This window comes from Brassica napus, chromosome A2 (genome assembly GCF_020379485.1).
Source record: "Brassica napus cultivar Da-Ae chromosome A2, Da-Ae, whole genome shotgun sequence".
Lineage (NCBI taxonomy): Eukaryota > Viridiplantae > Streptophyta > Magnoliopsida > Brassicales > Brassicaceae > Brassica > Brassica napus.
In genome coordinates, this window is record NC_063435.1 from 29,237,885 (window position 1) to 29,253,538 (window position 15,654).

The 15,654-nt window shown below is 33.0% G+C and overlaps 2 protein-coding genes and 1 non-coding gene across 4 annotated transcripts; 1 reads left to right on the top strand and 2 right to left on the bottom strand.

The window, feature by feature from the left end:
- Nucleotides 1-4,875: 4,875 nt before the first annotated feature.
- LOC106426200 (cyclin-D4-1-like) lies at nt 4,876-8,982 on the bottom strand. Its single transcript, XM_048753757.1, has 7 exons — nt 8,823-8,982; nt 6,498-6,709; nt 6,130-6,216; nt 5,935-6,036; nt 5,640-5,844; nt 5,427-5,554; nt 4,876-5,004 (listed from the first exon to the last, which is right to left on the bottom strand). The coding sequence occupies exons 1-7, from the start codon at nt 8,980-8,982 to the stop codon at nt 4,876-4,878; spliced, it is 1,023 nt and encodes a 340-aa protein (XP_048609714.1).
- Nucleotides 8,983-10,105: 1,123 nt separating this feature from the next.
- TRNAS-GCU lies at nt 10,106-10,187 on the bottom strand. The gene has a single exon. It is a non-coding gene; the product is annotated as a tRNA-Ser (tRNA).
- Nucleotides 10,188-10,734: 547 nt separating this feature from the next.
- On the top strand, nt 10,735-13,781 carry BNAANNG04900D (O-fucosyltransferase 39). Of its 2 annotated transcripts, none has more exons than XM_013846328.3 (7): nt 10,735-11,057; nt 11,338-11,394; nt 11,488-11,569; nt 11,640-12,006; nt 12,101-12,377; nt 12,979-13,206; nt 13,281-13,781. In XM_013846328.3, the coding sequence occupies exons 1-7, from the start codon at nt 10,950-10,952 to the stop codon at nt 13,686-13,688; spliced, it is 1,527 nt and encodes a 508-aa protein (XP_013701782.2). In that variant the 5' UTR covers nt 10,735-10,949; the 3' UTR covers nt 13,689-13,781. The 2 variants fall into 2 exon arrangements, with proteins under 2 accessions (XP_013701782.2, XP_013701790.2); XM_013846336.3 differs by having other exon boundaries at nt 11,643-12,006.
- Nucleotides 13,782-15,654: the final 1,873 nt, after the last annotated feature.

Consider the following 15,654-nt stretch of genomic DNA (forward strand, 5'->3'; position numbering starts at 1 on the left):
TTCGTGTGTTTCTATATACACGTTTCATTTAGTTGTCCAATGAGTGTAGTAGGACTCATATGTGGATCGGTCGGAATCTCCTTGGGATGGAGATTTCTGCTTTAAAAATTTAGTTCAGTTGCTAAGATATAGACGTGGACTATTCAGTAACCAATCAGTATAAATATATATTGTTCAACTTAAGAATCATTCATCTGTTCCCCCTTAGAAATGAAAAAAAAGATGAAGTAACATCTGATAGCTGCTGCAATAGTATTCTAATTCCAAGGAATTAGCTTAGACAAAAAAAACGAATTATGTCGATGCATCCAAAGCCAGCTTCGTCTTTCCACTATATGTGTGTATAAGTGTGTATTTATATACTCCCTCCGTTTTTTTATTTAAGTCATTTTAGAGAAATTTTTATGTTCAAATTATATGACGTTTTCGGTTTTCTATGTAAAATTTATTGCTAGCATTTAATGTCATATGCCCAACGATAATATCTTTCTATTTTATTATTGGTTGATTTGTGATTAAGTAAATAATTAATAATTTCTTAATCTATATGCACAGTTCTAAAACAACTTATATTAAAAAACGGAAGAAGTAACATTGTTCTTTGAAGATCTGGGGAATGCGACATGTGGGCTCTTTGGAAGCATGAAGGAGAAGAGGAGTATAAGACATATGGGCACGCATGCATACATAACTATATTAATGATGTTCTTCCAAATCCCTAGACTCTCATTCTGACCTGGAATCAATTCTTTATTTTTTTCTCAAGTGCATTAATCATTCTTATTTAGTTTTTCCCGTTTCATACTCCCTCCGTTTTTTATTATAAGTCGTTTTAGAGAAACTTTTTTGTTCCAAATTATATGTCGTTTTCGGTTTTCTATGTAAAATTTATTAATAATTAATGTTGTATGACCAATAGTAATATATCTTCTATTTTTCTATTGGTTGAATTGTGGTTAGGTAAATAATTAATGATGTTTTTGTTTAGAAAATATAAGAAATTAATGGTTTTCTTAATCTACGTGCATAGCTGTAAAACGACTTATATTAAAAAACGGAGGGAGTACTAATCACTATAATCAAGGATATACCTTTCCATTGGATCAATATGTTTAGTAATGTACTCCCTCGTTTCCAAAAATAAGATTTTATAAAGTATTCACGCTTATTAAGAATTTAATAAATGTTTATAATTTAATTTATTTTTTATTTTATTATACACTTTTCAATAATTTTTCACCAGTAAAATTTAATCAGTTCAAATATTCCCAATTAATGTTTCTCAAATATATAAAAAAAACACCTTAACAATATAAAAAATTTATCGAACAAAAAAAAATCTAAAAAAATCTTACTTTGGTGAGCAGAGGGAGTATTTTTTCTTCCCCAAAGCTTTAGTAGTAATAACGTCAACTGAACAAGTTAAAGTAAGTGCTTCGGCCTACTATAAATTTATTTGAAATCGGGTGGTAAAAAACTCATGTACCAACGGAAAGATTAATGAAAATTAGGGTTTCTGAGTGATGACGCAATGAAATATACAGAGAGAGGGAACCAAAATGATTGAAAAAGGATAGAAGAGGCAGATAAGATTCGAGTCCCCATGTCACGGCCACTTCTAGATTTAGCCTTTCATGTCTCAACCTCTCCATCTTTTCTCTCTCTTTCCTTTTTACGAAACAATAGAATAGAAAGAGAGACAAATGAAAAAATATACACACACATGAGAGAGAGAGAGAGAGAGAGAGAGAGAGAGAGAGAGAGAGAGAGAGAGAGAGAGAGAGAGAGAGAGAGAGAGAGAGAGAGAGAGAGAGAGAGAGAGAGAGAGAGAGAGAGAGAGAGAGAGAGAGAGAGAGAGAGAGAGAGAGAGAGAGAGATGCTTTTGCTTGATAAGGCAATCTCTACGCTTTCTTGTCTAAATTAAAGCTGCACACTCCAAGTGTGGAGATGACTTTGTGGTCCTCTGTCCTTTTTCTCTTTGTTTCTTGTTGGGTCCAAAATTTTGTTTTCACGAATTTCAAACGCGTGACTTGATCGAGTTTCATCAGTACATGTTAAGGAATAATGTGCAACCAACGTTTGCTAATCAACTATTTTCACTCGATATTACGTGGCTTTGACTATAATTCAAAACCTAACTAAATGTGTTTCTCCTTTTTCTTATCCTTCTCTCAATTGTTTATTTTCTCGGAACATGAAAATTATCTTAAGAGTATTTAGTTTTTCCAATGAGTATGAAAAAAAACAAGTCTTCTAACTGTTTTCTTAATATATAGCTACTGTCTATTCAGTTCACAATTATTTGCTTTAGATATTACTAAAACTTCCTAGTTTACCAGAAAGCTTAATTTTGGTAGAGGAATTTCCATTTTTCCATATATCCATGAATGAACTAAAAATAAAGAAATTATGGCCGGGGAACTTATAAGTTGTATGTTCGAAAAAAATTATTCAGCTGTAAGAAAAGTTTAACTAGGCTGCTGCAGTAATGAGAAACGATCGGACCCTACGTTGGAGTCTGGTTATGTAATAAATTTCATAGAAAGTAGTGCAACGCAGATTTTTGTGCAATTATTTTGGCTTTATTATGTTGTAAAACTAAATTGAATTATTGATGTGAAGTGTTTGATCAGAAAAATATATGTTCTCAAACACGATTTTCTTACCGTGGTTGCAGTCAATACGCAGATACCTTTCGGACAACGACCTATCGATGTGTTTCTTTTTGTTTAATTTGGGGTATTCCGAACTCATATAAAGATCCACATTAATTTTCAAAAAAAAAAAAATCAATTTACAAATGATTTTTCTCTCCAAATATTCAAATGAAGGCAACATGATTATGACCACACGAGTTTAGTGTAGAAGAATTGATTCAAACTCGAATTTCTTTAAAATCCGCCTATCACTAAATCGAGTTTATTTGAAGTCCGCCTATCACTAAACCACTTTGGTGTGGTTCATTGTGTATATTATGTACCATACATGCAAGAAAATTATCAATTGATCATCATCATCATTCTTAATGTGGAATATTTAGTGTTGTTATGATTCTTTTAGGGGTTCTAAATGTGACCCACAAGCAAGGTTTTATCACCACCCTTTCAAGCTAAGTTTGGAACCAAATAATATTATTATATTAAATAGAAAAACAAACAAATTCGATTAAATTGCGTAAAACATATAAGTATATAGTAGCAGCTAGGGCTAGACTTTTCTTTATCCTTTAAATTACACGACATTCCCATACTCTTAGCTTCAAATACATTGCCCTAATTTGGGAAACTAATGATGCTTCACGTGCAATGAATACATTTTCCACTTACTCCTAGAAATAATATATATCAGTGATTTTTTGGCAATGTATATAGTTAATTTAGTCACTTAATAACCATAACTCAAATGATAACTTAAACACAATATTATTACTTACAAAAGGAAAAACATTTTCTCTTTAATTATGCGTAAAAGAGAAAGCAAAGGTTGAAAAAAGTATGGAAGCTATATAACTTTTAGCAACTTTTACCGAAGAGAATAGTATATAACTATATATGTATTTGTTTTGGACAGTTGAATGACTATGACGACTCATTATGACGAATCCTAATTAATGAATTATAAAAGTTCATTTGTTTTGTATTGTTGTCTTCACCTAGTCTACTGTCCAAATAAAAGAATTATAAAACGTTTATCTGTTTTGTATTGTTGTCTGCACATATTAGTCCACTGTCCAAATAGTTCTTCATTTCAAATTTCATACACACACTGTGACACACATAGAAGTATGATATCTCTTGCGTGTGTATATATATTTACTCTTCGAGTAGGAATTGACCCACAACTATACGCATTCACATTTGTTTTGTCTGATAATCGCTTCGTATACCAAAATCTACATTTTGCTCAAAGAAAAAAAAAACTACATATTGTCTCCAAACACAATTGTTTTGTCTGATGAATTGATAATCGCAAAATCGCTGTTGTGCCGAACGACAATGGCCCATTATTTTTAATAAATATAGCCTTAGCCCACATTTCTTAGTTGCCGAACCTAGAGGTTTAGAGGACATGGACCAGGCCAGTCTTCAATCATTTTATAATTTTTGCTTGTTTATCGTGAAATGCTTTTCATAAACAATTATAGGTTTTGGACTTCTGTTGGTAAAGGTAAGAGCTCAAAAACCCCTTAAATATGTTAGGGGATTAATGGAATTTTTCAAAAAGGGTATTAGTGGGAGTATTTTTTTATAGTTGAGAGTTTTGTTAAAATTTTCTAACATTTTGTTTGAATTAATATAAAATTTTACTAAATATAGAGAGTTTTGTTTATCCAAATAATTATTATAATATATTTAAAAAGAGTATCAGAATCTATTAATCAATAACAGTTGATTGTAATTAAAAAGTTACAATCCAAAAAGAATAACAATAGGAGTTAAAACCTTTTAACAATTATTAAAAAAACAAATTTCATATAACCTCTTATAACTAAGCCGAAAGACATATGGTAATGGCCTAATTATCAGCCCACTAATACAATGCGCGCCTTATTTACGTAATGACTCTGTTTGAAGGTTGAACAGTTTCTCGAAAAAAAAAAGTCAACTCTTATTATTGTTAATGCTCAATACTACCGACATGATCACTAACAGTAATAAACGAAAAAACATTCCCTTTTTGGTATAACCGAAACTAAGGATAAATTAAAATATCGGAACTGGAAATTTTGTTATTTTATTTTAAAATTTTATTGGTAATATTTTTCCTTCTCAACCTCTCTTCAGACAAAATAATGATGATCGTTTTTGTTTTTGCTGAAACATAGAAATTTAGGAAAGATGGGTATGAGAAGAAGAAGAAGAAGAATCATGAGTCTTAATAAGAAGAAGCATGAGTCTTAATGCTGAAACAAGAAGCTGATACTTCAAAAACCCCACTGGGTGTTTGTGAACATAAGCCTGAGCCACCACTCTCTATCATTCCCCCAATCTTCTTAACTCTCTCCTGCAAACAGAGTTAATAAAAGAATCAACAAAGTTTAAAAGCATTTTTCAAAAACCAAAAACAAAGTTTAAAAGCTTGACACTTAGTTTTGTCTCTTGAACACAAAACACAAACATAAAGATCCTATCAGCTTTTACCCAGCTATTGAATAATAGACTTTAAAGTGGTCTTTGATCTATATGCTCCTCTAGTTTTGGAAGTCAAAGGATCCGGACACACTAACCAGTTTCTCTTTTTTTTTCCACAACTTTTTATAAAATATAATAACACATGTGTATGCAATGCATCAGTTAATGGCTTAATGCACACACACATATATTTATGTATCATCTTTAATGATTTCATTCTTCTCCACAACTGACATTTCCTTGAAATTGAAGTAATGAAAATGAGTTTGAGAGTTAAAGTGGAATTTGATTTACCTTCTGAAGTGGTGAGAAAAGAGGAGAGAAGGAAGAGTTGTCAAACTGTACTGTGTGCAGTTCTCCAGAAACATAAAGTGCCACTGCAGCAGCAACTTCAGAAGGTCTAAACTCCAAAAAGTCAATACCTGTTCACTCACACAACCCACAATTATACTCCAACATTTTAACCCCAAAAAGCACAAAAAAAGAAAAGTGATAGACCTTTTTCACCTTTGGCTTTGCTGGCTATCACTTGTAGTGATATGGATATGAATGTGTTGGATGGTTCTTGATCACTTTTACTCATCTTCCTCAGGAAATAACTTATGTATGAGCAAGGAGTTATGGCTCTCAATCTCCCTTCCAATCTGTTCACCACCAAAAGTTCCATTCTTTGGATTGATTTAGCCACAAACAGAAACTCAGGATGTCCAACCTATTCAGAATGTGACCAAAACCTCAATCGATCAATGACGTTAACAAATTAGACGATTTACCGATCTTTTTTGTGAGAGAGTGATCGTACCTGAAGATCAATCAATAACCTTGGGACAGAAGTTTCTTCAAGTTTGGCTGCCAATGATAAACAAGCCACAGCCAACAACTGCATTGTCCAAGCTTTGTCATACTACAAGACAAAATCATATATCAAGAAGCAACATAAGTGGGAGTTTTAGATGATGAAGGGCTAAAACATGTTCATGAATCAATGTGAACTTACAGGGAGGTCATGAACCGACAAGAATCGATCAAAGTAGTTAACTGATAAGCACATACACAATGGTCCAAACTGGTGCACCTCACAAGCCTATTGTAATAAGAACAAGAGATGCATTAAAATTTTATCTATTTTTCCTCCATCTCTATCTTTTATAGATCTACAGCCTTGAGATTTAATATAATATATTTGTCAAATGAACGTCATATTCACAGTTGATAAAAAAAAACATCATATTCACAGATTTAAGGCAACATCTCTCTCTCTCTCTCTCTGCATAAGCCTAATATTCATATATACCAACACACTCTATGTCCAGATCATTCATCAAAGGGATGATAAAAATTCAATAAATAAAATAAAAATCAAACCTTAAAAATCCAGTTAAGGGCTTTTCTTCTTCTGGCATTGAAATCCATATCTCCACTTCTGAGTCTCCTGATGTAATCATCACTTGGCAAATGCTGCTTCTCCTTCTCCATCATCTCTCTGATAATCTCTTCGCTCTCTAATGGAAAACCCATCTGAAAATTCGAAACTTCACGACCAAAAATCATGTCATCATCACCAACGTTGATGGTTTCTGTACATAAAAGACTCAGTTCTAGATTTTCCGCCATAACAACAGAGTGTTGTTCAAAAAGTTAAATTGTTCTTAATATAATGTCATCCAGAGATTGGAAAATGATGGATACAAGTTAGAGGAAGGAGCTTTTTATTGATGAAATGAAGATATGTGTTTTTCTCTTTGGGTAACTAGGTAATGTGATAATAGGAGAAGAAGATCAAAGAGTAGAATATAGAAAGTGAATTGACTATCATGGTTACATACGTTTCCATAATGATAAATTTATGGAAATGTGTTTGAATTTTGTTGGTGGGAAGATATTTAGTTAGTTTTGTTCATTGTATTTTAGGTTTTCGAATCTGAATAGTCAAATATCTAAAACAGCCAATTCTGAAAATTTTATCATTTTATCCCCATTATAGTTACAGCCAATTTAGTTTGACTAATAGTTTAAAACAGTATCAAATCCATTATGTATCTACAAATATTTTATATTTTTCATGAATTTCAATATATTTGGATTAGTATCTTGTGGTATTTTGTAAGCATAAAATGATAAAATTATATGATAGAATATACAAAATTAATTAGCATTGTGATATTGTTCTTATTTAGCATAAATATTCGTCGAACCATAAGATATTTTTCTAATTCAAACCGAATTAAAAATATACTCCAAATAAGTTTAATGTAAATTAAAATTAACATACCATTAAGTAGAATATGGATTTAATATATATATTCAAAATCCATCAATAGTGATGGTTAAATAATTATCTCTCATTGATCTTTGACCACACTGTTTTTACTATACAGTCACTTTTAAAGTCAAAATTTTCAATTATTACATCTTTGCATATAACTTGAATGGAATCAGAAAACTGTAGACATGTATAAGAACTATATCATATACACATTTGGTATGGTCTTTGATTTTTACACAATATTGTCTTTCTTTAATATGGATTTCTTTTACCCAAAGATATTGTATTCTGTTTTACCCAACATTTAAGATGAAATATATAGTCAACATTTTACATAGAATATATATTAAGTTATTAACTTCCCCAACTGGTGGTCAAGTTCTCGAATCCAGGACTGGTGCTTTAAGGTGATTAGTATATTTTTTTCTTAGCTTGAATTTACTTCAAATGATTATGGAATCATAGGCGTGTACTAAAAATTTGCTTTATTCATGTGGAATGAAAAAAAATATTTCTTATCATTCATACAGAATTTTCAGTATACCACATGTCATGTATTATTTTTAATTATGAGACGTTTACACTGAGGGACACTTTCTCTCTTTTGTTAACGCTTGAAGACACATTGTGTAGATGGAGCACATATTGGGACAGCTGTTTTTTTGTTGGACATTAAAGCCCTCCGCGTGAGTTAGGAAAGATAATGGTCCCTTTAAGGAACTAAACTAGATAACACTCTTGGTTGGAATAAATACAAAAGGTGAAAAAGTAAAAGTAGGTATATAGGTTTTAGGGTCTCTTGTTTGGACCGTTGATTTTTTTGGTGAAACAAGATCTAATGGCTCAGAAGAGGCGTATAGTTTTGGCTTTAATAAATGTTGTTCTTTAACGTATAGTTTTTGTTTATGAGAATAGTGTGATGTCATGTGAACCACACGGCTTTAACCCTTTCACTGATAGATTTTTCTTTTAGTTTCTAAACAAAAATGTATATGAACAAAATCTAATTGTTTAATACGAAAAAATACAAACGTTTACAAAATGCAGAAACTTTCATCTTATAAAAATCTCGTAAATACCCAAAAAATGGAAGACAAAAGTGAGATCTTTATTGTTATTCATATCTCATCTGACCACCCTATTGCGCACTTGACCCTCCCCCCCCCCCCCCCCCCCTTCCACTCTCATGTCTACAGCCACCACATCCACACAACTGTCCACAACCACCACGTCCACACAACTGCCGTCCACACCAATCACATCCACACGTCACGACATCAACAACATCAACACAACCACTGACCATGAGAGCCCCGTCCACAACTCTTCCGACCACATCAACAATATCCACACACACATTGACCAAGAGAGCTATCATCACCTCCATTAATCACCACCTCCAGTATCTCCTCTCCCTCTATTACCACTTTCGTATCCACCACCGAGAGCTCCATCCACAACTCTTCCGGTCACATCAACAACATCAACACAACCACTGACTACGAGATCCTCATCCACAATTCTTCCGACCACATCAACAATATCCACGCACACATTGACCAAGAGAGCCACCGTCACTTTCATAGGGTTTGGCCGAAAAAACAGAGTCAACTAGTTGATCTAAGAAACGGGGTCTAACTTTCCATGTGGAGTTTGTCTGTGAATCAAAAGAGGCGGAGAAGAACAGAGATCGAGATCAAGAACTAATCAGCAAGAGCTTTGAAGACTACGCGGCGGCGGTCGAGCCAAGGAACGATACAGATACTGAAATCGAGAGGTAGAATACAGTAATACCATGTCGAGAGAGACGAATCAAGAAGATTTAGAGCGGCATCGAAAGTTTATTACAAATTTGTCGCACAAGAGAAAGGGGATAGAGTTTCGTAGTATCACAGTTTTCTCAAATTAGGGATTTTGTTTGAAAGAGGAACAGATGCCAAAGAGATAAAGTGATGTTATATTTTGATTTTTAATTTATTTTATTTGTCTAGATAGATGTCTTTTAGTTAGAGGTTATGTTGGTAATTTTGCTAGGGTAATGTGTCTTCTATGTCCAATGTGTCTCTTAGTGTAATTGACAACTTAGAATGTGTCTATTAGGGTAAAAATTTCTTTAATTATACGTGTTTTATTCTACTGTTGGTAGTAGTAACAACGTGAGTTAAAATCACGTGCGAGATAACTAAACTTTGGTGTTAGTTACAGTCTTTATCTTGTCTTTTTTTTTTGTTAACCTTGTCTTAAAAGATTGGTAAAAATCACGTGCGAGATAAAAAAAAAACTTTGGTGTTAATTACAGTCTGAAGTCTGAACCAAACCAAAGTGAAGTTTTAGTTTTTTTTGGAAAAACTAGATAGAAATAAACTCAACTACAAATGATCTTGTTTGGTTTTAATTTTACAAAACCAGTGAAATCACATGATAGAAAACCTCTTTTAGAAAAAGAATAATAATAGAAAACCAAACCATAGACGAGATTGACAACCCCATGTGAAATCAATTCTCTAACGAAGATGGGCTTTCGATTAAAGTTAGCATATGGGCCTTTTGTTAGGCTTCTAGATGGGTTTCTAGAACCCGTTACCGTTATATCTTGGACAACTTTGTAAAAGTCAGCTAAGCAGTTAAAACACGCGCGAAGCAGTGTCGACTGTCGATGACTCTATATTAGTTCGGTTCCACTTGGAAACAAAATTTAAAAAGTAAACGTCGCCTGAGAGATTCGAACTCTCGCGGGGAAACCCCATGTACTTAGCAGGCACACGCCTTAACCACTCGGCCAAAGCGACTTAGTGCTAAGGAATAACAATTTAAATTTGATAGAACAGAGTAATTAGACCTCAATTTATTTATAGTCCTAAAAAATAAATAAAAAATAAATGTCAATCTACACTAATCACAGTCATTGAATGTTTTTTTATTTTAGAAAAAAAAACGGAAATGAATTGAAAAGGATTGATTGATTACAACAGTATAATAATATAGAAAGTCAAATTCAGTTAAATTCTTTGATTAATGTTTATTCTGATATATATATATATATATATATACTTGCTTTCTGAGATAAGATATATTATCCCATATTAAAATTGTTTTCAATAAACATTAAAGTGGAATGTTAGAAAGTTTCAATTAATTTAGAGAACTACACGTTATATAATTTGTGTGATTATGCAACATTCATGAGTCAACGAAAATAATTGAAGTAATTTTACCGTTATAGTGTGTCACGAGAATAATAAAAGTGAAAAATGGTTATGGGAAATGAAGACAAGGGGACCCATGGAGAGACAAGACATCAAAGTTAATGAACAGTTGTCCTTGTGAGGCGCACCCACGCGCTCCCTCTCTCTCTCTCTCTCTCTCTCTGTAAACCGTTTCTGGAAAATTGAGGAAAGAAAGAAAGCTTTCACATCCCCAATCCTCTAACAACTAAAGAAGAACGTACACGTTGAAGAAGGAGAAGTAGAGTGTTCTGAGTATCGATTGATTTAACTTTCCTGGAAACTGGATCTAGATTTCTTCGTTTCTGAGAAGCAAAACAGTAAGTGATGAATCTTTATCCGAACCTGAGAAGAGGGATACTACTCTCTGTGCTCTACGTCGTCGTTTTACTGTGCAACGCCTCCACCTCCACTTCCACTTCGTATTCTTCATCTGTAAGTTTTGTATTATAAACACTCGACTATGTTTTCATGATTCCAGAAATAGTAGTTTCAAACTTTCCCGTTGAAGAAATTTCTCAATTCGAATCTATTTATAGAAAGTTTAATAGACAGAGACACCAACGGGGTTTATGTTAGTATGTTTTTGATTTATTATTGGGTTTATTGAATTTAAAGACTTGAAATTTAATTAGTCTGGGACCTGAGGAATCAATAACTCAAGACTTGTTTAGTTTCATGTCTTGATGGAACTAAACCATTGTTCTTTTTGCAGGAAGCGATCACAATAAAGCCAAGACACTTGTCTTTGCTAAAGAGTGCTTTACAACGGGTAAGAATGAGAGATTCCTTTAAAATGATTTTCAGAAAATAAATGAGCTGATGAGACTTGTTTTTTTGTTTTTTTTTTTTAAATTAATTTCAGCCAAGTGGGGAGCAGTCTGATCTATGGAAGCCAATGACTGACCAAGGATGGAGTCCATGCATCGATCTCGAAGATCCCCCTTGTAAGTACTACTATTAAACAACATTTCTCATTTAGTTTTTACATTAATCTCTCTCTAATCTTTGGAATAGCAGCATTACCGGATAAGACCAAAAGCTATATCCAAGTGTTTCTCGACGGAGGACTTAACCAGCAACGAATGGGTATATGCGACGCAGTCGCAGTCGCTAAGATCCTAAACGCAACGCTAGTGATCCCGTTTCTCGAAGTCAATCCCGTTTGGCAAGACTCGAGCTCTTTTGTTGACATCTTCGACGTGGATCACTTTATCGATGCGTTAAAAGATGACGTAAGAGTAGTTAAAGAGCTTCCTGAGGACTACTCTTGGAGCACGAGAGAGTACTACGCTGCGGCGGTTCGTGAAACACGTGTCAAAACCGCTCCTGTTCACGCTTCTGCGCAATGGTATATTGAGAATGTTTCACCGCTTCTTCACAGGTATATATGTTTTTCTTTTAACGTTAATCTGACAGTTTTGAAAACGTTACAAGAGTCTTAAAAGTTTGGAGATTTTTTTTTTTTTTTTTGGTAGCTATGGGATTGCTGCGATCTCTCCGTTCTCTCACCGTCTGTCGTTTGATCACTTACCTGGTGAGATTCAACGGCTGAGATGCAAAGTGAACTTCCAAGCGTTGAGGTTTGTTCCTCACATTACATCGCTTGGTGATGCTCTTGTGAGCCGTCTTAGAAACCCGTTGTGGAGAAGCGAAAAGGACAGAAAGAGTGTGGATCATTTGGGAGACATGACGAATCCGAACAGTAGACATGAACCAGGGAAGTTCGCTGTTCTTCATCTTCGCTTTGACAAGGTAATGTTCACTCTCAGTTCATTACACTTTTTTAGGCAGTTTCAGTTCGGTATCGGTACCGGCTTTTCGTTCTAGAAATTTAGGAACTGTTCCGTGTGCTTACAAAAGTAGGTTCGGTTTCTGTAGCAAAGTTGGAAACCAGCTGATATTTAGAAAGGGGTCCAAATTTGCTCCGGTTTAGTTCTTTTTGGTTTTTCGGGTGATTTTGGATAATATGGCTAAAATATTATATAATTCGGGTTTTCAGTTTAAATATTAGGTAATTCGGGTAGTTTAGATAAAAGTATTGGGTAGTGCGGATAATTTGGACTAAAAAGATTAGAGTGATTTGGTTTTTCAGATAATTCACTTTTATAAATAGTATTTTAAGATATTTGGTTATTTAGAAACTAAATATAACTAATATTTTAAAGATATAATATGTATTTTAAAAATTCGGGGTACCCATTCGGTCACGGTTCGGTTTCAGTTTTTTAGAGATATAGGATCTGAGTTTGGTTTTGGTATGGTTCCTCGGTTCCGGATAAATGTACATATGCCTAACATTTTTGGTGATGTCTTTTTGAGTTGTTTGGTAATAAGAAGTTTGTTCTGTATATAGGACATGGCTGCACATTCGGCGTGTGACTTTGGTGGAGGCAAAGCAGAGAAACTTGCATTGGCGAAGTACCGACAAATGATTTGGCAAGGAAGAGTGTTGAACTCTCAGTTCACAGACGAAGAGCTAAGAAGTCAAGGACGTTGTCCTCTAACACCTGAAGAGATGGGACTTCTCTTAGCCGCTTTCGGTTTCGACAACAACACTCGTCTCTATCTCGCTTCCCACAAGGTCAGACTCAGACTCTTCACTTATATTTCTTCTCTAACCTCTTCTTATGTTCTGTTTCCTTTTATGCTTTCTAGGTATATGGAGGAGAAGCTAGGATCTCAGCACTAAGACAAGTCTTCCCAAGGATGGAAGACAAGAGAAGCCTAGCTTCTTCTGAAGAACGAGCTCGTATCAAAGGCAAAGCTTCTTTACTAGCTGCACTTGATTACTACGTGAGCATGCACAGCGACGTGTTCATCTCTGCGTCGCCTGGAAACATGCACAACGCTCTCGTTGGTCATAGGACGTTCGAGAATCTCAAGACGATTAGACCGAACATGGCGTTGATAGGACAGCTTTTCTTGAACAAGAGCATTACTTGGGTGGATTTTCAACAGGCGATTGGTGAAGGACATGTGAATAGACAAGGACAGATCCGGTTAAGGAAACCGAAACAGTCTATTTATACTTATCCGGCTCCTGATTGTATGTGCCATGTTTGACGATGAGGATATAATAAAATAGTTTTACATTTTGCTTAGAAATTAAGTTGTATAACCTTTTTATCTATTATATGGAAACTTTTTTCTAATTAACCAAACAAACTATTCACTATTCACGTAAATTTTGAGAAAATTTCAAAAATATAACAATACTATTTTAATGCATAATTGCATCCTATACTAACATATGATGATGTTGAAAGAGGTTTGGAGTCCTTGTTGTATCTCTTTTACAAGAAAATAACGATTTTATAGTGGTTATTCCACCGATTTATGAATTATTATGAAGTTTTACTAAATTAATTGATAAAAATTATAACGATTCTCATATACCATAAAAGAAAAATTAACATACATTAATACAAATGTAAAATGTGGTTGAAAATTCTAAAACAATACTAAAAAGTTTAGGCTTCAGTATATAGAGCATTTAACGTAAAACTCAATATTTTCTTAGATTTTGAGAAAAAATCAAAAATATAACAATATTGCTTTAATGCATAGTTGCCTTCTGTAGAAATATATGATAATGGTTGAAAAGATTTGGAGCATTTGTTGTCTCTATTTCTCTAGAAAATAACGATTTTATTAGTCCACTACTTAAGGAGTATATGAAATTTTACTAAATTAATTTAAAAACAAATTGAACGATGCTCATGTACAATGAAAGAGAGTTTAACATAAATTAATACAAATGTAGAATATGGTTAGAAATTTTGATACAACACTAAAGATTATAGGCTTCAGTATATAAAACATTTACCAAAATTCAATGTTTTTGTAGAGGGTTACACATAGATTTTGAGAAAATTTCAAAAATATGCCAATATTGTTTTAATGCATAGTTTCATCCTACACTAATATATGATGATGTTGAAAGAGGTTTGAAGCCTTTGTTGTCTCCGTTTTTCAAGAAAATAGCGATTTTATAGTTGTTTTTCCGCCGATTTAGGGAGTATTATGAAGTTTTACTAATTAATTGATAAAAAATTAGAACGATTCTCATATACCATGGAAGAGAGTTTAACATACATTAATACAAATTTAGAATGTCGTTAGAAAATTTATAACAACACTACAAAGTTTAGGCTTCAGTATATAGAGCGCTTAACATAAAACTCAATATTTTCGTAGTAACACATAGATTTTGAGAAAAATTCAAAAAATATAACAATATTAATTTAATGCATAGTTACCTTCTGTACTAATATATGGTGATAGTAAAAGAGGTTTAAAACCTTTGTTGTCTCCGTTTCTCTAGAGAATAGCGATTTTATAATGGTTAGTCTACTAATTTAGGGAGTATATGAAATTTTATTAAATTAGTTTATAAAAAAAATTAAATGAGGCTCATGTACCATGAAAAAGATTTTAGCATACATTTATAGAAATGTTGAATGTGGTTAGAAATTTTAAAATAATACTAAAGATTATAGGGTTCAAAATATAAATTAATTTATTGAAATTCAATATTTTTGTAGGGGTTAACACATATATTTTGAGAAAATTTCAAAAAATATGACAGTATTGTTTCAATGCATAGTTGCATCATGCACTAACATATGATGATGTTGAAACAAGTTTGGAGCCTTTGTTGTCTACGTTTTCCAAGAAAATAACCATTTTATAGTGGTTATTCCACCGATTTAGGGAGTATTATGAAATTTTCTAAATTAATTCATTAAAAATTATAACTATTTCCATATACCGTGAGAGAGTTTAACATACATTAATATAAATGTAAAATGTGGTTAGAAATTTTAAAATAACACTAAAAATTTAGGCTTCAGTATATATAGAGCATCTAAAGTAAAACACAATATTTTGGGTTAACACATAGATTTGAAGAAAAATTCAAAAAATATAACAATATTGCTTTAATGCATATTTTCCTTCTTTACTAATAAATTGTGATGATCAAAGATGTTTGAAACCTTTGTTGTCTCCATTTCTCTAGAGAATAGCT

What these genes read in the sequence shown, in the direction of transcription:
- BNAANNG04900D (XM_013846328.3), top strand. Translation starts at nt 10,950, where the DNA reads ATGAATCTTTATCCGAACCTGAGAAGAGGGATACTACTCTCTGTGCTC. An exon ending in CCACTTCGTATTCTTCATCT is followed by an intron (nt 11,058 to 11,337) that starts GTAAGTTTTGTA and finishes TTCTTTTTGCAG; the next exon opens with GAAGCGATCACAATAAAGCC. An exon ending in CGATCTCGAAGATCCCCCTT is followed by an intron (nt 11,570 to 11,639) that starts GTAAGTACTACT and finishes TCTTTGGAATAG; the next exon opens with CAGCATTACCGGATAAGACC.
- LOC106426200 (XM_048753757.1), bottom strand. Translation starts at nt 8,982, where the DNA reads ATGAAAGTGACGGTGGCTCTCTTGGTCAATGTGTGCGTGGATATTGTT. An exon ending in CGGTGGTGGATACGAAAGTG is followed by an intron (nt 6,710 to 8,822) that starts GTAATAGAGGGA and finishes TTTTATGTACAG; the next exon opens with AAACCATCAACGTTGGTGAT. An exon ending in GGTTATTGATTGATCTTCAG is followed by an intron (nt 5,845 to 5,934) that starts GTACGATCACTC and finishes CATTCTGAATAG; the next exon opens with GTTGGACATCCTGAGTTTCT.